Here is a 23,179-nt window from a genome sequence, read left to right as displayed (position 1 = left end):
TGGCTGGGCTTATTTCTGGAGCATCTAACCTGTTCGATTAATCTATGTGTCTGTTTTTGTGCCAGTAGCATCAGTTCAGTTCAGTCGCTCAGTCGTGTCCGACTCTTAGTGACCCCATGAACCACAACACGAAAGGCCTCCCTGTCCATCACCAACTCCCGGAGTTCACTCAAACTCATGTCCACAGAGTCGGTGATGCCATCCAGCCACCTCATTCTCTGTCGTCCCCGTCTCCTCCTACCCCCAATCACTCCCAGCATCAGACTCTTTTCCAGTGAGTCAACTCTTCGCATGAGGTGGCCAAAGTATTGGAGTTTCAGCTTTAGCATAAGTCCTTCCAATGAACACCCAGGATTGATCTCCTTTAGAATGGACTGGTTGGATCTCCTTGCAGTCCAAGGGACTCTCAAGAGTCTTCTCCAGCACCACAGTTCAAAAGCATCAATTCTTCGGCGATCAGCTTTCTTCACAGTCCAACTCTCACATCCATCCATGACCATGGGAAAAACCATAGCCTTCACTAGATGGACTTTTGTTGGCAAAGTAATGTCTCTGCTTTTTAATATGCTTTCTAGGCTGGTCATAACTTTCCTTCCAAGGAACAAGTGTCTTTTAATTTCATGGCTGCAATCAGCATCTGCAGTGATTTTGGAGGCCGAAAAAATAAAGTCTGACACGGTTTCCACTGTTTCCCCATCTATTTGCCATGAAGTGATGGGACCAGATGCCATGATCTTTGTTTTCTGAATGTTGAGCTTCAAGTCAACCTTTTCATTCTCCTCTTTTACTTTCATCAAGAGGCCTCTTCACTTTCTGCCATAAGGGTGGTGTCATCTGCATATCTGAGGTTATTGATATTTCTCCCAGCAATCTTGATTGCAGCTTGTGCTTCTTCCAGCCCAGTGTTCCTCATGATGTACTCTGTGCATAAGTTAAATAAGCAGGGTGACAATATGCAACCTTGACGTACTCCTTTTCCTATTTGGAACCAGTCTGTTGTTCCGTGTCCAGTTCTATTGTAGCTTTGCAGCATAATCTGGAATCAGGGAGCCTGATTCTTCCAGCTCCATTTATCTTTCTCAAGATAGCTTTGCTATTTAGGGATTTTGTGTTTCCATGCAAATTTTAAGCATTTGTTGTTGTTGTTCTAGAGCTACTAAAACCTCATTAGCAATTTAATGGGAATCGGATTAAATCTGTAGATTGCCTTGGGTAGTATAGTCATTTTGATGATATTGATTCTTCTAAACCATCAGCATGGTATATCTTTCCATCTGTTTGTGTCATCTTCAGTTTCTTTTATCAGTGTCTTATAGTTTTCAGAGAGCAGATCTTTTGCTTCCTTAGGTAGGTTTATTCCTTGGTCTTTTATTCTTTTTTGATGTGATGTCAAATGGATTTGCTTCCTTAAATTTGCTTTCTGATATTTTGTTGTTAGATATGCAAGATTTCTATGTATTAATTTTGTATCCTGCGATATTTACCAAATTCATTGATGAGCTCTAGTAATTTTCTGGTAGCATCTTAAGGATTTTTGATGTATAGTATCACATCATCTGCAAACAATGACAGTTTTGCTTCTTTTCCAATTGAAATTTCTCTTCTTCTTCTCTGATTGCCAAAGCTAGGAGGACTTCCAAAACTGTGTTGAATACATGTAGTGAGAGTTGACATCTGTGTCTTGTTCCTGATCTTAGAGGAAATGTTTTTAGCTTTTCACCACTGAGTATGATGTTAAAGTTTGTCACATATGGCCTTTATTATACTGAGGTAGGGTCCCTCTCTGCCCACTTTCTGGAGTTTTTTTTTTTTTTTTTTATCATAAATCAGTGTTGAATTTTATCACAAGTTTTTTCTTCATCTAGTGAGATCATCATGTGCTTTATTAATGTGGTGTATCACACTGCTTGATTTGTGGCTATTGAAAAATTCATGCATCCCTCAGGTAAATCCCATTTGATCATGGTGTATAATCCTTTAATGTATTGTTAGATATGGTTTGCTAGTATTTTGTTGAAGACTTGTGCATCTATGTTCATCAACAGGATTGGTCTATACTTTTATTTTTGTGGTATCCTGTCTGGTTTTGGTATCAGGGTGACCACATAGAATGATCTTGGAAGTGTTCCTTCCTCTCTAATTTTTTGGAGGAGTTTCAAAAGGATATGGAGAAGGAAATGGCAATCCACTCCAGTGTTCTTGCCTGGAGAATCCCATTGACAGGGAAGCCTGGTGGGCTGCCGTCTATGGGGTCGCACAGAGTCGGACATGACTGAAGTGACTTAGTAGCAGCAGCAGCAGCAAAAGGATAGGTTTAACTCTTTTCTAAGTGTTTGATAGAACTCAGCTGTGAAGCCATATTGTCCTGCATGTTTTTTGGTTGGGAGTTTTTAAGTCACAGTTTCAATTACAGTACTTGTGAGTGATCTGTTCCTGTTTTCTATTTTCTCCTAGTTCAGTCTTAGGAGGTTGTATTTTTTAAAGAATTGATCCATTTCTTCTTGGTTGTCCATTTTATTGGCATATGGTGCTTGTAGTAGTCTCTTATGATCATTTGTATTTGTATGGTGTTAGTTTTAAGTTCTTTTTCATTTCTGATTTTATTCATTTTAACCTTCTCCCTTTTTTTCCTGATGAATGTACCTGAAGTTTTTTCAATTTTGTTAATATTTTCAAAGAACCAGGTTTCAGTTTTATTGATATTTTCTATTTTTTAAAGTATCTGTTTCACTTATCTGCTCTGGTTGTTGTTTTCTTTCCTCCTACTAATTTTGAGGGTTTTTTATCCTTCTTTCTCTAGGGTCCTCATATTTGTGTTTTTTAGTTTTCTTTCATGATATGTGATTTATACTCTCAGAGCATTGTGATCTCAAAAGGTGATTAATATGATTTCAGTTTTCTTTTTTAAAAAAAATTAATTTAATTAAGGATAATTGCTTTACATATTGTGATGTTTTTTGTCATACATCAACATGAATCAGCCATGGGTGCACTTGTCCCTCCATCCTGACCTGCCCTCCCAGCTCCCTCCACACCCCATCCGTCTGTGTTGTTCCAGAGCACTGGCTTTGAGTGTCCTGCTTCATGAATTGAACTTTCACTGGTTAACTATTTTCCATATGGTAATATACACATTTCAATGCTAATCTCTCAAATCATCCCACCCTCACCATCTCCCACAGAGTCCAAAAGTCATTGTTTATATCTGTGTCTCTTTTATTGCCTTGCATATAGGATCATCATTACCGTCTTTGTAAATTCCATATATGTGCATCAATATACAGTATTTGTGTTTCACTTTCTGACTTTCTTCACTCTGTATAATAGGCTCCAGTTTCATCCACCTCATTAGAACTGACTCACATGCGTTCCTTTTTATACCTGAGTAACAGTACATTGTGTATATGTACCACAACTTCCTTAACTATTCATCTGCCAATGGACACCTAGGTTTCTTCCATGTCCTAGCTATTGTAAAAGTGCTGCAGTGAACATTAGGGTACATGTATCTTTCACTTCTGGTATCCTCAGTGTGTATGCCCAGTAGTGAGATTGCTGGGTTGTGTGGCATTTCTATTTCCAGTTTTTTAAGGAATCTCCACACTGGTCTCCGTAGTGGCTGTATCAGTTTGCAGTCCCACCAACAGTGTAGAAGGGTTCCCTTTTCTCCACACCCTCCCCAGCATTTATTGTTTGCAGACATTTTGATGGCGGCCATTCTGACCAGCATGAGATGGTACCTCATTGTGGTTTTGATATGCATTTCTCTGATAATGAGTGATGTTGAGCATCTTTTCATGTGTTTGTTAGCCATCTGTATGTCTTCTTTGGAGAAGTGAAAGTCACTCAGTCGTGTCCGACTCTTTGTGACCCCAGGGACTATACAGTCCGTGGAATTCTCCAGGCTAGGATACTGGAGTGGGTAGCCTTTTCCCTCCTCCAGGGGATCTTCCCAACCCAGGAATCGAACCCAGGTCTCCTGCATTGTGGGCAGCTTTTTTACCAGCTGAGCCAAATGTCTGTTTAATTCTTTGGCCCACTCTTTGATTGTGTCATTTATTTTTCTGGTATTAAGCTGCATGAGCTGCTTGTATATTTTTGAGATTAATTCTTTGTCAGTTGTTTTGTTTGCTATTATTTTCTCCCATTCTGAAGGCTTCCTTTTCACCTTGCTTATAGTTTCTGTGGTTGTGCAAAAGCTTTTAAATTTAACTAGGTCTCATTTGTTTATTTTTGTTTTTATTTCCATTATTCTGAGAGGTGGGTCATAGAGGATCTTGCTGTGATTTATGTCAGAGAGTGTTCTGCCTATGTTTTCCTTTGAGTTTTATAGTTTCTGGTCTTACTTTAGATCTTTAATCCATTTTGAATTTATTTTTGTGTGTGGTGTTAGAAAGTGTTCTAGTTTCACTCTTTTACAAGTGGTTGACAATTTTCCCAGGAGCACTTGTTAACAAGATTGTCTTTTTTTCCGTTGTATATTTTTGCCTCCTTTGTCAAAGATAAGGTGTCCATAGGTGCGTGGGTTTATCTCTGGGCTTTCTATTTTGTTCCATTGATCTTTATTTCTGTCTTTGTGCCAGTATCATACTATCTTGATAACTGTAGCTTTGTAGTATAGCCTGAAGTCAGGAAGGTTGATTCCTCCAGTTCCATTCTTCCTCAAGATTGCTTTGGCTATTTGAGGTTTTTTGTGTTTCCTTACAAATTGTGAAATTATTTGTTCTAGTTCTGTGAAAAATACCGTTAGTAGCTTGATCAGGATTGTGTTGAATCTATAGATTGCTTGGGGTAGTATATTCATTTTCACTATACTGATTCTTCCAATTCATGAACATGAACTGAACACCAATTTGTGTCATCTTTGATTTCTTTCATCAGTGTTATAGTATTCTATATATATGCCTTTTGTTTCTTTAGGTAAATTTATTCCTAACTATTTTATTCTTTTTGTTGCAATGGTGAATGAGATTGTTTCCTTAATTTCTCTTTCTGTTTTTTCACTGTTAGTGTATAGTAATGCAAGGGTTTTCTTTGTTTTAATTTTATATCCTGCAACTTTACTATGTTATTGATTCGCTCTAGGAATTTTCTGGTGGTATCTTTTGAGTTTTCTGTGTAGAGGATCATGTCATCTGCAAACAGTGAGAGTTTTACTTCTTTTGCAATCAGGATTCCTTTTATTATTCTTCTCTGATTGCTATGGCTAGGACTTCCAAAACTATGTTGAGTAGTAGTGGTGAGAGTGGACACCCTTGTCTTGTTCCTGACTTTAGAGGAAATGCTTTCTGTTTTTCACCATTGAGGATAATGTTTGCTCTGGGTTTGTCATATATAGCTTTTATTATGTTGAGGTATGTTCCTCCTATGCCTGCTTTCTGGAGAACTACAGTTATAAATGAGTACTGAATTTTGTCAAAGGCTTTCTCTGCATCTACTGAGATAATCATATTGATTTTATCTTTCAATTGTTAATATGGTTTATCCCATTGATTGATTTGCAAATATTGACAAATCCTTGCATCCCTGGAATGAAGCCTACTTGGTCATGATGTATGATCTTTTTAATATGTTGTCGGATTCTGTTTGCTAGAATTTTGTTGAGGATTTTTACATCTGTGTTCATCAGTGATATTCGCCTGTAGTTTTCTTTTTGGTGGCATCTTTGTCTGCTTTTGGTATCAGGGTGATGGTGTCCTGATAGAATGAGTTTGAGAATTTGCCTTCCTCTGTAATTTTCTGGAAGAGTTTGAGTAGGATAGGTGTTAGCTCTTTTCTAAATTTTTGGTAGAATTCACCCACGAAGCCATCTGATCCTAGGGTTTTGTTCGTTAGGATGATTTTTGATTACAGTTTTGATTTCTAGGCTTGTGATTCATTGTTCAGATATTCTATTTCTTCCTGGTTCAGGTTTGGAAGGTTATACTTTTCTAAGAATTTGTCCATTTCTTCCAAGTTGTCCATTTTATTGGCATATGGTTTCTCATTGTAATCTCTTATGATCTTCTGTGTTTCTGTGTTGTCTGTTGTGATTTCTCCATTTTCATTTCTAATTCTTTAACTCTTCTCTCTTTTTTTTTTCTTGATGAATCTGGCTAACAATTTGTCTATTTTATGTATCTTCTCAAAGAATCAGCTTTTAGTTTTGTTAATCTTTTCTATAGTCTCCTTTGTTTCTTTTTCGTTTATTTTTGCTCTGATTTTTATGATTTCTTTCCTTCTACTAACTTCGGGGGTTTTTGTTCTTCTTTTTCTAGTTGTCTTAGGTGTAAAGTTAGGTTATTTGATGTTTCTTTTGTTTCTTGAGGTAGGCTTGTATTGCTATAAATGTTCCTCTTAGCATTGCGTTTACTGAATCCCATAGGTTTGGATTGTAGTGTTTTCATTATCATTTGTTTCTATAAATATTTTAATTTCCTGTTTGATTTCTTCCATTATCTGTTGGTTATTCAGAAGCATGTTATTTAATCTCCATATGTTTGTGTTTTTTTATAGGTTTTTTCCTGTAGTTAATATCTAATCCACATTTTGATCAGATGCTTGAAATTTGATTTAAATTTTTAAAAATTTATTGAGGCAAGATTTGTGGCCCAGGATGTGATCTATTCTGGAGAATGTTCCGTGTGCACTTGAGAAAAAGGTGAAATCCATTTTGGATGAAATGCCATGTAAATATCAATTAGGCCTAACTGGTCCATTGTATCATCTAAAACTTGTGTTTCCTTGTTAATTTTCTGTTTGGTTGATTTATCCATAGGTGTGAGTAGGGTAGTAAAGTCCCCCACTATTATTGTGTTACTGTTAATTTCCCCTTTAATACTTGTTAGCATTTGTCTTATGTATTGAGGTGCTCCTATGTTGGGTGCATATATAATTATTTGTTGCTTTTCTCTTGCTGCTTTTAGTATTTGCCCTTTGTGTTTAATTTTTGTTAGTTTGATTAATATGTGTCTTGGGATGTTTTGCCTTGGGTTTATCTGTTTGGGACTCTCTGGGTTTCCTGGACTTGGGTGGCTATTTCCTTTCCCATTTTAGGGAAGTTTTTGACTGTTATCTCCTCAAGTATTTTCTCATGCCCTTTCTTTTTGTCTTCTTCTTCTGAGACACCTATGATTCAAATATTGGGGGCATTTAACATTGTCCCAGAGGTCTCTGAGGCTATCCTCATTTGTCTTTATTATTTTTTTCTGCTCTGCTTCATTTATTCCACCATTTTATCTTCCACCTCACATATCCTTTCTTCTGCCTCAGTTATTCTACTGTTGGTTCCCTCCAGAGTGTTTTTAATCTTAACTATTGTATTGTTCATTATTGATTGATGTTTCTTATTTTTCTAGGTGCTTGTTAAACATTTTTTGCATCTTCTCAATCTGTGTCTCTAGTCTATTTATCTGTAATTCCATTTTGTTTTCAAGATTTTGGATCATCTTTACTATCATTATTCTGTATTCTTTTTCAGTAGACTGCCTATCTCCTACTCTTTTGTTTGGTCTTGTCAGTTTTTATCATGTTCCTTCACCTGTTGGATATTTCTGTACCTTTTCATTTTGTTTAGGTTGCTATGTTTGGAGTGCGCTTTCTGCAGGCTAGAAGGTCATGCTGCTGCTGCTGCTGCTAAGTCATGGTTCCTCCTAATTATGAAGTTTACTCCAGGAGGGTGGTGTTGGACCAGTGGTTTGTCATGGTTTCCTGGTTGTGGGAACTTCTGTGTGTGTTCTGGTGGCTGTAGCTAGATCTCTTCTCTCTGGAGTGCAATGAAGTGTCTAGTAGTGAGTTTTGGGGTATCGATGGATTTGGTATGGCTTTGGGCAGCCTGTCTTTTAATGTTCAGGGTTGTATTCCTATTTTGCTGGAGAATTAGTGTGGTGTGTCTTGCACTGGAATTTGCTGGCTCTTGGGTGAAGCTTGGTTTCAGTGTTGATATGGAGACTTTTGGGTGGGCTCTTGTCTATTAATGTTTCCCGGGGTCAGGAGTTCTCGATATTCTCAAGTTCTGGAGTTGAGCCTCCTGCCTCTGGGTTTTGGTCCCTCTATTACAGTAGCCTCAAGACTTCGTCACTCATACAGCACAGAAGATAAAGCCCCTAAGTTAATGATGAATCATCTCACCACAGCCAGGAACACCCAGAGAGATTCACAGAGTTATACAGAGAAGTGCAGGGGAAGCAGGGAGATAGAGGTGCCCAGGAGGAGAAAAGAGAGAATCAAAAGGGGAGAGATCAATCAAGCCAGTAATCAAATCCCTAACTGAAAATGGACACTGAAGATTAGATTCTTAAAGGTACAAAACTGATAACAAATATAAAAAAATTTAAAAATATATATGAAGTTTGTTTTTAAAAATAGGGTTTTATTAAGGAAAGGTAATAGGCTATAAAAATGAAAGTTAAGGGAGTAGTAAAGAACTAAATTTTTTAAAAATTTAAAAGTGATAATAGTAAAAATATATCTAGGAATTTTTCTGGAGCTGTTGTGGGCAGTGTGGGGTCAGTTCAGTGACAGACAGTCCATTGTTCCGGGTTGTAGTTGTTCTCAAAGTCTATAGTTTCCACTCAAATGCACAGTCTCAGCATTAACTGCAGGGTTTCAATCTGTTGCACCTGTCACTTCCAGGGTGATTCCCCCTTCTTTGCTTATTTTTGGCTTCCTCTGCTTTCAGGTCTCTTCAGTGTCTAATTTCTGCACTGACATGAGGGGGTGAAGGTGAGCACTTATTCAGGCCTACTTGTTCAGTTGTGATGTGGAGAGGGAGAGACGCTGCAAACAAATACCACTGGCATGTGTGGGGAATGTCGCAGTGTATGGACAATACTGGTTTTGCCAAAACCCAAGGCAGTGTGTACTTCCCAGGTCCACACTGCTCAGGGTCCAGGGTGCTCTATAAGGGCACTGTGCCAAGTGGGCCCTGCATTTTATGCACTTCCCAGGTCTAAGCTTCTCAGGCTCTCAGGTGCTCTGCAAGGGCACAGACCCAGATGGGCTGTGCATTTTGTGCCCTTCCCAGGTCCAAGCCACTCAGGTGACTGGGTGCATGGTGAGCACACTGTCCCAGGTGGGCCGTGCATCTTATGCACCTCCCTGGCCACTCTGTTTCCTGGGTGCACCGTGAGGGCATCATCTCAGGTGTGCCATTGTCTCCTCTGGGGTGCTGATCTCAGGCTGTGACACTCCTGGCTGATATGAAGCATCCATGATCCTAGATAGACGTGAATAACTGGCAGCCTGCTCAGTTTGGTGGAAAATGCAGTCTCTGGGCTGAGATTGTAGTGGCCCCATGCCTTCTGGCTCTGGTTGTGACACACCTGCCTCTCTGCCTCTAAGGAGGGAGGGCCCTAAATGGCAGCTGAATTTCTCTTCTTTGGTGTTAACTAGGGAGCAATCCTTTGCTCCGTGAGCGCACCTGGGTCACTGCACAGTGTTAGAGCTTTCTCACAGGAAAGGTCCTATTATTATTATTATTATTGTCTCTCTAGTGTTCCCACCGTTTGAATGCTATGTCATGTTAGCCCCTTCATATTGTCCTCAGGGCATTCAAGCCCAGTCTTTACCCAAGGACTGATTACACAGCTTTCACTTCCCTGCCCAGCCCCCACTCGCTGCTGGCAGACCTGAGCATCTGAGCCACTTCTCCACTGAAAGAAGAAATTCCATGCCCTCAATTTCAGTCTGTAATTGCAGTTATGGTTTTTTATTTTATTTTTAAATTTAATTTATTTTAATTGGAGGCTAATTACTTTACATTATTGTATTTGTTTTGCCATACATTGACATGAATCTGCCCCGGGTGTACATGTGTTCCCCATCTTGAATCCCCCTCCCACCTCCCTCCCCATCCCATCCCTCGGTTCATCCCAGTACACCAACCCTGAGCATCCTATATCATGCATCAAACCTGGACTGGCAATTTGTTTCACCTTATGATAATATACATGTTTCAATGCTATTAAATTTTTCTGTGGTTTTAAAAATTTTTTCCAGTTATGCTGCTCTCTGAGCAATATTCCAAAGCTCCCCACTGACCTGCCTGTGAGAGGGTTTCCTATTGTGTGGAAACTTCTCTTCCTCCACAACTCCCTCCCCGGGACCTGTCTCCATCCATAAATACTTTGTCTCTGTTTTTGTCTTTTATATTTTGTCCTACTTCCTTTTGAAGAGATTGGGCTGCTTTTCTGAATGTCTGATGTCCTCCACCAGCGTTCAGAAGTTGTTTTGTGGAAGTTGCTCCACATTCAAATGATCTTTTGATGAATTTGTGGGGGGAGAAAGTGTCTTCCTATCCTATCCCTCTGTCATCTTGGGAGTGCCCTGATTTCAATTTTCTTAAATTACCAAGGCTTGCTTTGTGTCCCAGCATGTGATCTATCCTGAAGAATGTCCCATGTGAACTTGAGAGAATATGTTCTGCTGCTTTTGATGGAATGCTCTATAAATATCAATTAAATCCAAGTAGTCTAATGTATCATTTAACAAATTATTGTCCAGAGACATAATAACATGTTTTTTGTTACCTGAATGTTTTTGGCCAAAAATGTATCAATATTCACTTACATTTCAAATTGCTGGTCACAAGTGCTAGTTTCTGCAAAAATCCCCTATTCAAAACTGGGTTAAGGCCTGGGTTTCCTTACTGATTTTCTGTCTGGATGATATCCTTTGATGTAGGTGGTGTGTTAAAGCCTGCCTTATTATTGGGTTACTGTAGATTTTCCCTTTCAATGCTTTATCATTTGCTTTATGTATTGAGGTGGTACTATGTTGAGTGTATTATATTTACAATTGTTATAGCTTCTTCTCTGATTGATCCCTTGATCATGATGTACCATCCTTCTTTACCTCTTATAAGTCTTTATTTTAAATTATATAAGTTTTTCTTATATGAGTATTGCCACTCTAGTTCTCTTTTCCATTCCATTTGCATGGAATACCTTTATCCATCCTGTATGTGTCCCTAGACCTGAACTACATCCTTTGTAGAAAAGAAAATATATGGATTTTTTTGTTATCCTTCTTGTTTGATTTTGTATTGATCTTGTATTGATATTGTTTTTGTATCCATTCAGCCAGTCTACGTCTTTTGGTGAAGTGAAGTGAAGTCGCTCAGTCATGTCCGACTCTTTGTGAACCCGTGGACTGTAGTCCACCAGGCTCCTCCATCCATGGGATTCTCCAGGCAAGAATTCTGGAGTGGGTTGCCATTTCCTTCTCCAGGAGATCTTCCCAACCCAGGGATCGAACCCAGGTCTCCTGCATTGCAGGCAGACACTTTAACCTCTGAGCCATTTAATACATTTACATTTAAAGTAATTACAAATATGCATGTTCTTATTGTCCTCTTGTTAATTGCTTTGATATTTTTAGATTTTGTTGTTGTTCTCTTGTGATGTGATGTCTGTCTATAATGTTGTGCTTGAACTACTTTATTTATTTTATTTTTTTTGGTGTGTGTGTGTGTGTGTGTGTTATCATAGGTTTTTGGTTTGTGGTTACCACTATTTTGATATACCAGTCTATGTATAAGATCATTTCAGCTTGCTGGTCTCTTAATTTCAAATGCATTTCCACTATCCTGCATTTGGACTCTACTCATGGCTCCTGATTTTGGTACATATTTGTGTGTAGATGATTTCTTATCTTTATTGTATCTTTACTAAAGATCTTTACTATATCTTCACCTTGACAGGTGAGCTTTTTTATTTGTGATTTTCTTGTTTCTAGTTGTCGCCTTTTCTTTTTGGTTTAGAGTAGTTCTTTTGGCATTTGTGGTAAAAGATGGTTTGGTGCTGCTAAATTCTACAAGCTTTTCAGTTCAGTTCAGTTCAGTCGCTCAGTCGTGTCCGACTCTTTGCGACCCCATGAATCACAGCACGCCAGGCCTCCCTGTCCATCACCAACTCCCGGAGTTCACTCAAACTCATGTCCATCGAGTCGGTGATGCCATCCAGCCATCTCATTCTCTGTCGTCCCCTTCTCCTCACGCCCCCAACCTTTCCCAGCATCAGAGTCTTTTCCAGTGAGTCAACTCGTTGCATGACATGGCCAAAGTATTGGAGTTTCAGTTTTAGCATCAGTCCTTCCAATGAACACCCAGGATTGATCTCCTCTAGAATGGACTGGTTGGATCTCCTTGCAGTCCAAGGGACTCTCAAGAGTCTTCTCCAGCACCACAGTTCAAAAGCATCAATTCTTCAGTGATCAGCTTTCTTTACAGTCCAACTTGCCTGTAAACCTGTTAATTTTTCCGTTGTATCTAAACAAGAGCCTTGGAGGCTGGAGTTTTCTTGGTTTTAGGTTTTTCTCTCTTATTACCTTAAATATATTCTACCACTATCTTCTGGCCTGAAGAGTTTAACCTTATGGTGATTACCTTGTATATTATTTGTTGCTTTTCCCTGTTACTTTTAACATTTTCTCTTCCTTAATTTTTGTCAATTTTGATTAATATTTGTTTTGGCATGTTCCTTCTTTTATTTATCTTGTATGGGACTCTGCTTCCTGGACTTTGGTGACTGTTTCCTTTCCCATGTTAAAAAAGTTTTCAGCTATTATCTGTTCAAATATTTTCTCAGGCCTTTTTAAATTCTCTTCTACTGGGACCCCTAAAATGAGAATGTTGATGTGTTAATGCTGTTCCAGAGGTTTCTCAAACTGTCTCATTTCTTTCATTCTTTTTTCTTTATTCTGTTCATTGAAGTTATTTTCACCAATCTATCTCCCAGCTCACTTATGCCTTTTTCTGCCTCTTTACTCTGCTAATGATTTCTCCTAGTGTATTTTTCATTTCAGCTATTCTATTGTTCAACTGTTTGCTCTTCATATCTCTTAGCTCTTTGTTAAATATTTCTTCTATCTTTTGGTCTGTGCCTCTCTTCTTTTTCTGAGATTCTGTATCATTTTTATTATCATTAGCTTGAATTCTTTTTCAAATAGATTGCTTATCTCCACCTCACTTAGTTGTTTTTCTAGGAGGTTATTTTGTTCCTTCATCTGTCATATATTCCTCTGCTGTCTTATGTTTTCTAATTTCCTGTGATTGCAGTCTCCATTCCACAGGCTGCATGACTGTAGGTCCTCTTGTTTCTTGTGACTGCCCCCTGCTTAGGTGAGGCTGGTCTAAGAGGCTTGTGAAGGCTTCCTGATAGGAGAGATTTGTATCTTCCCACTGGTGGGTGGGGCTGAGTCTTGTCTCTCTGATGGGCTTGGTATTGTTAAGGGATATGTGTAGAAGTGGCTATAGTTCTAAAAGACTTTAAGCAGTCTGTCTGCTGATGAGTGGTGCTGTGCCCCTGCCTTGTTGGTTGGTTGGCGTGAGGTGTCCCAGCTGTGTAACTTACAGGCTGTTGGATGGGGCCAGGTCTTGGTATCAAAATGGAAGCCTCTAGGAGAGCTCACACCAATGAATACTCACTGGTACCTTCATCTTCAGTGTCCTTGTCCCCATAGTGTGCCACAGCCAACCCCCACTTCCCTAGGAGGCCCTCCAAGACCTCAGGTAGGTCCTGCCCAGGCTCCTATGAAGGCTAATATTCACTGCTTTTTCCGTGGGTCCTGGTGCACATGAGAGTTTATGTATACCCTCCAAGAGTGGAGTTTTCATTTCCCCTAGTCCCATGGAGTTCCTGCAATGAAGCCCTGCTGGTCTTCAAAGCTTGCTTTTCTTGGGATCCTTCCTCCCAGTGCCAGACCCCAAGGCTGAGGGCTCAGAACTCACTTCTATGGCAGAACTTCTACGATATAATTATTTTTCAGTTTGTGAACTGGTATGGGATTTGATTGTATCGTGACTGCTGCCGCTGCTGCTGCTGCTAAGTCACTTCAGAGGTGTACGACTGTGTGCGACCCCATAGACGGAAGCCCACCAGGCTCCCCCATCCCTGGGATTCTCCAGGCAAGAGTACTGGAGTGGGGTGCCATTGCCTTCTCCGATATCATGACTACCCCACCTACTATCTCATGGTTTCTTTTCTTAAAAATAAAGCAACACTTTGTTGTTATTTATTTACTATTATTTTTTAGCCACATCACATGGAATGTGGGATGTGAGATCTTATTTCCCTGACCAGGAATCAAATTCACATCCCTCTAGTGGAAGTGTGGAGCCTTAAGCACTGGGCTACCAGGGAAGTCCCTTGTGGCTTTTCCACTGTCTTTTGATGTAGCATATCTCTTTTGGTAGGTTACAGTCTTTTCTGTTGATCGTTGTTGCTCAATTAATTTTGATTTTCTTGTCTTGGGGAGAAGAGGTGAACTCAAGTCTTTCCACTCTGCTATTGTCTCCAACTCTCCACTCCATCATTTTAGAAATAAAGATAGGCTTCTTGTGAGCAAGTGGCCAAAGGTGCTAGCTAAGGCATAATGGGAGAGGACGCCCACCTCCACCCAGTGCTGACAGGTAGATAGAGCTTTGTGGCTTGTGGGAAGAGGTTGATGGTAAAATATGCTCTGGCAAGGCTATGCGTACTGGTGTGAGCTTCCTTGCCCTCTCAGAGCTGCCATGATTCACTAACCCACAAGCTCCAAACAAGTGTATATATTAACATCACAAAAAGTGGAAATTAAAGAAAAAAATATTAAAGTTTTAAAAAAAGCTACACTTTATAAAGAAAAGAGGTATAACCCAGAATGAAGACAAAGCTATCATGAACTTTAAGGGTACAAAACCCAGTTTCAAAATGAAGGCAGCAAAAACATGGAAACAAACAGCAAAAGCATGAAATATAGCCAAAGGAAAAATGATGGTGGGAAACTTACACATATTTTTTTAAATCTTGGGCAAATGAAATGAAGTGAAAGCCAACAAAATTACAAAAGATTTCAGCATACAATGACTGGGATAACACAGTCTTCATATTAACACCTAAATAACAATCACCTTTAATTATATATGTGTATATGAACACTTCCCCAATAGAAATAATTTAATGGAATATGAAAAGATATATCCATGAATGTGTTTTCTCATGAGTGTAACAATCACTTAATGTTAGGAAAATTTACAGTTTATCCAATAAGAAGACATGTAATAATCTCAATAAGTGATGAAAATCTACTTTACAATATTCAAATTATTTTGATAGTGCTGCTGCTGCTGCTGCTGCTAAGTCACTTCAGTCGTGTCCGACTCTGTGTGACCCCATAGACGGAAGCCCACCAGGCTCCCCTGTCCCTGGGATTCTCCAGGCAAGAACACTGGAGTGGGTTGCCATTTCCTTTATAAATATGGCTTCCCTGGTGGCTCAGCAGTAAAGAATCTGCCTGCAATACAGGAAACCTGGGTTCAATCCCTGGGTTGGGCTAATTCGCTGGAGAAGGGAATAGCTATGCACTCCAGTATTCTGGCCTGGAGAATTCCATGAACTGTATAGTCCATTGGGTTGCAAAGAGTCGGACACAACTGAGCGACTTCCACTTCACTTTCACTTTGTAAGTAAAAATGGATAGGTATAACTTGATAAAATATGGGCTATATGTTGATATCTAACATACTAACAATGAATTGTCAGAGCATTTTTTCTTTTTTCAATTTTAATTTTATTCTTTTAGTAAACGTCAGACAGGACTGAGCGACTGAACTGAACTGAACTGAAACATTTTACTGTAATGTAAAGTATGATACATAAATTACATGTGTATAATAGTGATTCACATTGGTTAAAGGTTATATTCCACTTATAAAATATTTTCCCTATTCCTTGTGTTGTACGTTATATCTTTGTAGCTGACTGTTTACCTAAGAGTGTGTACCTTTTAATCCCCTACTGGTATATTGTCTCTCTCCCTTTTCTCTCCCCGTTGGTAAACACTATTTTGTTCTCTATATCTGTGAGTCTGCTGCTTTTCTGTTATATTCAGAGGTCATATATTTTACATTTCACATACAGTGATACCATACAGTATTTGTCTTTCTCAGTCTGATGTATTTCACATTTCATGCCCTCTGAGTGCATCCATATTTCTGCAGATTGCCTTATGTCATTCAACAGCTGAATCATATTCCATTGTTTATGTATAATACATCTCCTTTATCTATTCATCTGCTGTTGGACCATTAGGTTGTTTCCATGTTTTAGCTATTGTAAATAGTGCTGCTATGAACCCTGAGGTACATGTATCTTTTTGAATTAGCATTTTCATCTTTTCCAGATAGATATATGTCCAGGAGTGGGACTGCTGGATCATATGATAACTTTATTTTAGTTTTATAAGGAACTTCCATACTGTTCTCCTTAGTGGCCATATCAGTTTACATTGCTATCCACACTGTAGGAAGATTCCCTTTTTCCACACCCTCTCCAGAACTTACTTGATAAGGGCCATTAACTGGTGTGAGGTGATACTCAGTGAAGTTTATATTTGCATTTCTCTAATCATTAGCAATGTTGAGCATTTTTTCATGTGCCTGTTGGCCATCTATATGTCTCCTTTGGATAAATGTCTATTTAGGGCTTCTTCCAACTTTTTAATTGGGTTGGATTTTTATATTAAGTTGTATAAGTTGTTTGTAGTATATTTTGGAAGTTAAACCCTTGCTGGTTGATCATTAGAAAATATTTTCTCCTACTCCATAGATTGTCTTTTTGTTTGTTCCTGATTTCCTTTGCTATGCAAAAGCTTGTAAGTTTAACTAGGTCCCATTTATTTACTTTTGCTTTTAATTCTTTTGTCTTGGGAGACTGACCTAAGAAAATACAGTATGATGTATGTCAGAGAATGTTTTGCCTGAGATCTCATTTGGAAGTTTTATGGTGTCCCAGGTGGCTCAGATGATAAAAAATCTGCCTGCAATGCAGGAGACCTGAGTTTGATCCCTAGGTCGGGAAGATCCCTGGAGAAGGTAATGGCTACCCACTTCAGTATTCTTGCCTGGATAATTCCTTGGTATAGGAGCCTGGCAGGCTACAGTCCATGGGGTCTCAAAAAATTGGACATGACTGATCAGCGAACACACACACACGGTGTCATAATTTAAGTCTTTAGCCACTTTGAGTCTATTTTTTGTGTGTGGTGTTAGGGAGTGTTCTAACTTCGTTGATTTATGTCCAATAAAAATAATGCTCTCTTAATGTTTTAAACTACATTATGCTACTCCTAATGGGTTTGTCTGGCTTCCATATGTGTATGTGTATGTATCCATAGGTGTGTGTGTATATATATATATACATATATATATATACAATATGATGATATGTTTTAAAATGAAGTGTGTCTTCAGACAAGAGGTTGCAAAATGCAATACTGATATTTAGTGTAATTATATGTTCATTCTAATTTATTTTTTATTGTGATAAAAACACACAACATAGATTTTACCCTCTTAAGTTTTTATATGTACTACTGTTAATTATATGCACATTACAGTGCAATGGATCTCTTTTTTATCTTGCATGACTGATACTCTATGTCCGCTGAGTTTCCCAACCCCCTTTCCCCAGGCCCTGGAAACCACCATTCTATTTTCTGCTTCTATGAAGTGGACCTCTTTAGATACCTCATCTAAGCAGAAATGAGCAGTTTTCCTCTTCTGTAATTGGCTTTTCTCACTTAACTCAATATCTTCAACATTCATCTATGTCATCACACATTGCAGACTTTCCTTGTTTCATAAACTGAATAACACTCCACTGTAAGACTGACCACATTTTCTTTATCCATTCATTTGCTCATAGATGTAATGTTCATTCTTTGCTTTCACTGTTCTTTGATGATTTGCAGGCACACATTGCCATTTAATGCCCATGGTGCCACCAGGTCCGGTAAACAAAAGGTAGGAACTGTCTATTCTGGAACGTTAGATCTGTCGAGGTTACTCATTCTTTGCCCTTCTACTAAAGGGTCCCTTTGGTAACTCCATAGGTAAATTCCTGGGCTCAGAGAGCTTGGTCCTTGTTCTGCCTCCTAAACTGTAGTGAAGTCACTGTCCTGGATTAGTCTCCAAAGGCTATGGAAGGAGCTGATGTCTCTGAACCTTTTCCCTCAGATGCAGGATGGGTCAAATACTTCTCTGACTATAGTTCTCTCAGCTTTTGGAAGTCTTTTCACTTTGAATAAGAAACAAACATAATTAGCTATTTTAAAAATCAAGTTTCATAGGAGCTCTAAGTTTACAAAGTTTTCTTCTTTTGGAGATCACTTCTCTTGTAGAAGAAAGTTCCCCTTGCCATCTCTTACACTGAGACACATATTTGCTGCCTCAGTATCCTCTGCAGAGCTGCCTTCACCTCCTGGTTCTTAAAGCTGTAAATGAGGGGGTTTATCAAGGATGTGATCACACCATACTGTATAGAGACAACTCGCTCCAGGACTGATCCTGAAGAGGGGCTGATGTACCTGAATAGAGCGGTCCCATAGAACAAGAGCACCACGGTGAGGTGGGAGGAGCAGGTGGAGAAGGCCTTACCTCGGCCTTTAGAGGAGGAGATAGTCAGAACAGCAAGAGTGATTTTAGAGTAAGAAAAGAGGATCGGGGGAAGTGTCACAAGTCCTAGAAATGCAGTGGACCCAGCTAGCAGGATGGTGTTAGGCATGGTATCACTGCAGGAGAGAGGGAAGAGTGAGGGCAGTCCACAGCAGAAGTGGGAGATGATATTGGGACCACAGAACTGCAAGTTCTGGGTACAAAGATTATTCACTAGTGAGTTCAGAAACCCCATCACCCATGCTGCACTGACCATTGCAGTGCACAGAGGTCCATTCATGATCACAGTGTAGAGCAGAGGGTGGCAGATGGCAGCATAGCGGTCATAGGCCATAGTAGAGAGCAGGCAGCTCTCAGTGCCTCCAGAAAATATGAAAAAGAAACTCTGGGTGATGCATCCCCACACTGAAATGGTTTTCCTCTGAGACAGGAAGTTCTGCAGCATCTTGGGTATGGTGATTGAAGAGTGGCATATGTCTAGGAAAGACAAATGACCAAGGAAGAAATACATGGGCGTGTGCAGGTGAGGCTCAGCCCTGATCACCAGGATCATCATCAGGTTCCCCATCAGGGTCAGGAGGTAAATCCCCAAGAAGAGAACAAAGAGCATGGTCTGGATATCCGGGTCAGTAGACAACCCCAGCAGCACAAATTCATCAGTAATGCTAAGATTTTTCATGCTTTCTTAGATATTTCATCCCTAAAAAAAATTAAAGAAATATTTACTTATTTAGTGGGGTAATGATCTTAGTCATTCTCTGGGAATAGGATTTTTAGTTTATAAAAGATCCACTTTTTAGCTTAAGCCAGAAAGTGAATTTGAGGGTAAGTCGACGAGTTGACTCACTGGAAAAGACTCTGATGCTAGGAAAGGTTGGGGGCGGGAGGAGAAGGGGACGACAGAGAATGAGATGGCTGGATGGCATCACCGACTCTGTGGACATGAGTTTGCGTGAACTCCGGGAGTTGGTGATGGACAGGGAGGCCTGGCGTGCTGTGATTCATGGGGTCACGGAGAGTCGGACATGACTGAGCGACTGAACTGAACTGAACTGAAATATCTGACTGAGCGACTTCACTTTCACTTTTCACTTTCACACATTGGAGAAGGAAATGGCAACCCACTCCAGTGTTCTTGCCTGGAGAATCCCAGGGATGGGGGAGCCTGGTGGGCTTCCGTCTATGGGGTCACACAGAGTCGGACACGACTGAAATGACTTAGCAGCAGAAATATCTGACTATCCTATTGTCCTATTAAATATTGGAACTTTCCTTTTCCTGACTCTAAGTACTTCCTATAAAGGTGAACATCCAATAATACTTAACACTTCTAACATATAGATAATGGATTTAGTACATTAAAGATTATCTGTCCCTGTTAGAATTTATATTTTACACAGGAAAGGATCTTTGATGGTTTCTGCCCTTTCATCCCATGATGCATCCCTAATTGTCAATAATTCAAATTAAGTCCATAATTTTTGAGTAAGAGAAGAGGATCAGAAAAGTGTCACAGTCCTAGAAATGCAGTAGACCCAGTAAACCCAGCTGCTGCTGCTGCTTCTGCTAAGTCTCGTCAGTCGTGTCCAACTCTGTGCGACCCCATAGACGGCAGCCCACAAGGCTCTGCCGTCCCTGGGATTCTCCAGGCAAGAACACTGGAGTGGGTTGCCATTTCCTTCTCCAATGCATGAAAGTGGAAAGTGAAAATTGAAAGTGAAGTCTCTCAGTCGTGTCTGACTCTTAGCGACCCCATGGACTGCATCCTACTAGGCTCCTCCGTCCATGGGATTTTCCAGGCAAGAGTACGGGAGTGGGTTGCCATTGCCTTCTCCCAGCTAGATGACTCTAAATAAACGCTTGTTGAATAAAGAATCAATGCTTTCTCAGCTAAAATCTATCTTAGCCCTCCTTTCCTCCTTAACCATCTCTCTGGACTGCTTAGATCACAGGCCCTCACAATCTGTATCCTCTCATGCTTTCCCCCAGCCTTTCCTCATCATCTGATATCCAAGACCTGCTGAACCCCAGAAGTTGCAACAAGTAGACAGATACCCAGAGAAATCCTTTAGTGGGAGGCTGCTTTTCAAAAGAATGGAGCTTAAATTCCTAATACGTCTCATTTGATATGTCAACCCCGACATGCAATCTGACCTCATATTTTCAGACTGAGGAGAGTGTGGGACAGAGCAGTGACATGACTTCCACAATAACTAGATATCTTAGGGCCAGAAGTAGGCAGTGCTTCTGACTTCACAACCAACTCTCCTTCTAGTGCTTCACAGATAGACAATAAATACTGGGGGATTTAAAGAGTTTCAGGTTGAGCTAGTATGGTTTGGGGATGATACAAGTGGCCCTATTTTCTTTAGTCCTCTGACTCTCCAAATGGCCTAAAGTTCAGCAGCATTTGCTGCAATAGTGAAATAAGCATTGAACTCAGAGTCAAAGGGTCCTTGGCTGATCACTGACTGGGAAACCTATTAAATACATGTCCTTATGATGCTTTTGAAGTGTGGTGTTGGAGAAGACTCTTGACGGTCCCATGGACTGCAAGGAGATCCAACCAGTCCATTCTAAAGGAGAACAATCCTGGGTGTTCATTGGAAGGACTGATACTAAAGCTGAAACTCCAATACTTTGGCCACCTCACGTGAAGAGTTGACTCACTAGAAAAGACTCTGATGCTGGGAGCGATTGGGGGCAGGAGGAGAAGGGGACGACAGAGGATGAGATGGCTGGATGGCATCACCAACTCGATGGACATGAGTTTGGGTGAACTCCGGGAGTTGGTGATGGACAGGGAGGCCTGGCGTGCTGCAATTCATGGAGTTGCAAAGAATCGGACACGACTGAGCGACTGAACTGAACTGAACTGAACTGAAGCTTTTAAAAACCCTCTGCAAATGCAGAAGACTGAAATAGTTCATGGTAAATGAAAATTTGTGATCCATTGTATGTCAAAATTATGCATATTTTTCCTAATTAATATTTCCCTTATGCTGTGAAACTGTGTTTTCACAAAATGCATTGTTTAAATAGGCAAAGTGTTTACTGGCTCCCTCTCCTCAACCAGATTTCTAGACTTTGTCATTAGTTATTCTCTTCAGACATTCTCTCTCTCCTGCTTGGGTACACTGACTAATGACCTGCATTTTAATAATAATAATGACTATTATTCATTTATTGCATAATTTATGCCAACAACTGTAACAAAATCTTGATCTTTTTTAATCCTTATAAAACTTTGTAACATAGATATTACTGACTTCATTTCTGTGGGTCAGAAATGTTGTGACATATGCCATAGACTTTCCAAAGTCATCGAATTGGGACTCACGTCCAAGGTCCTCCAATTTCAAATGCCATGTTTTTCTACTTTGCAACACTACAAAACTTTGCTTGTGAGAAAAATCTTCCCTAATTTGGAGATTATGCTTTCTCCAGAGGGAACTTGGGAACCCAGGCAGGAATGTGAGGTGTCCTTGGGAGTTTGACCCAACGACCATGTATGAACCTTCTCCTTAACCAAGATGTCCTGCTTCTCCTAGACATATGGCATCAGGGATCTGACCTTTTGTAACGATGATGGGAGATTCTGGGCCAGGGAAAATTCCAAGATAAATCTAAGGAAAAAGTCAGAGTGAATGTGAAGATCAAGTCAGGCTTTAAAAAAGCAGCACTCTACAGAGGTGGGGAGAGTCGGGTAGTAGAGATGATCCTTCTGGTTTTCCCTCCCCTGTTTCCCTACCTGAAGCAGCCGAAGAAGTCCTGGCACTGATGCATCAAGTAAATGATGATGGACATGAAGGGTTAAGATTTATTGATGCAAAAAACATTTTTCTTTTCTTCCTTCTTATAAACAGCAGCAAATTTACTTTTTAAAAAAAATCTCTTCATTGTTTTACACACTTCCAACAGCTACTATGCTTACACTTTAATCTCATCTGGAGGCCTCAATGAACTTTCAAAATCCCCAGGATCCCAGACTCTAGTGAAATTTTTCCAGAGTTGTTCTTGGGCCCATTGGAGCCTAAACATGCTGTCCCGGTGCTGAAGCAGCGCAGGCACTGACTGCCTAGTTGAGTTTGTGCATCTCACCCCACTTCCGCCCCCAACTACTCCCCAATTCCGCCCCCACTACTCCCCGCTTCCGCCCCCCCACTACTCCCCGCTTCCAGCTCCAACTACTCCCCGCTTCCGCCCCCCCACTACTCCCCGCTTCCAGCCCCAACTACTCCCCGCTTCCACCCCCAACTACTCCCCGCTTCCAGCCCCAACTACTCCCCGCTTCCAGCCCCAACTACTATTATCACCACAGCTCTTCTTATTCAGATGTAGCTTTTTCAGTGGCCTTTTTTTCTATGAAAAAATATTTAGCTAATGAAATAACTTTCAAAACAAATGACACAGAAGAACTTTGCAAGGAGGTATAGAGAAAAATTTCCTATTTGGTCTTCATATATATTTTACTCCACCCATCCTCCTTCTCAAAAAAGGTGTTTTTTTTTTTTTGTATTTCTTGTCCAGACATCTGGTACAAAAAGAAACAGAAGAGGGAAATCCCAAATGGGCAAGTGGGTTTAGAGAGGTCAAACATGTCGGACAGTTACTACTTAGTTTTGCAACTTTGAGCAATAATCTTCCCCATCCTAGTTCAGCTGCCTGTTCTAATAAGAAATTTAGAACTGCTGTTGGTTATGGTCCTACCACTTAGGTGTTTCTCTGGCTTACTTACCTCTTCACTGAGCAGGGCTTTCCTGGGTC

At 40.1% G+C, this 23,179-nt stretch overlaps 1 protein-coding gene across 1 annotated transcript; it reads right to left on the bottom strand.

Annotated features, from left to right (window-relative positions):
• Nucleotides 1-18,161: 18,161 nt before the first annotated feature.
• On the bottom strand, nucleotides 18,162-19,091 carry LOC129536000 (olfactory receptor 5BS1-like). Its single transcript, XM_055394780.2, has one exon. It carries the CDS (start codon nucleotides 19,089-19,091, stop codon nucleotides 18,162-18,164), a length of 930 nt encoding a protein of 309 aa, XP_055250755.2.
• Nucleotides 19,092-23,179: the final 4,088 nt, after the last annotated feature.

This window comes from Moschus berezovskii, chromosome 6 (genome assembly GCF_049115385.1).
Source record: "Moschus berezovskii isolate FMDL1 chromosome 6, NW_MosBer_1.0, whole genome shotgun sequence".
Taxonomy (NCBI): Eukaryota; Metazoa; Chordata; class Mammalia; order Artiodactyla; family Moschidae; genus Moschus; species Moschus berezovskii.
The sequence above is the reverse complement of the archived record's forward strand: the minus strand, read 5'-3'. Positions and strand labels throughout refer to the sequence as shown.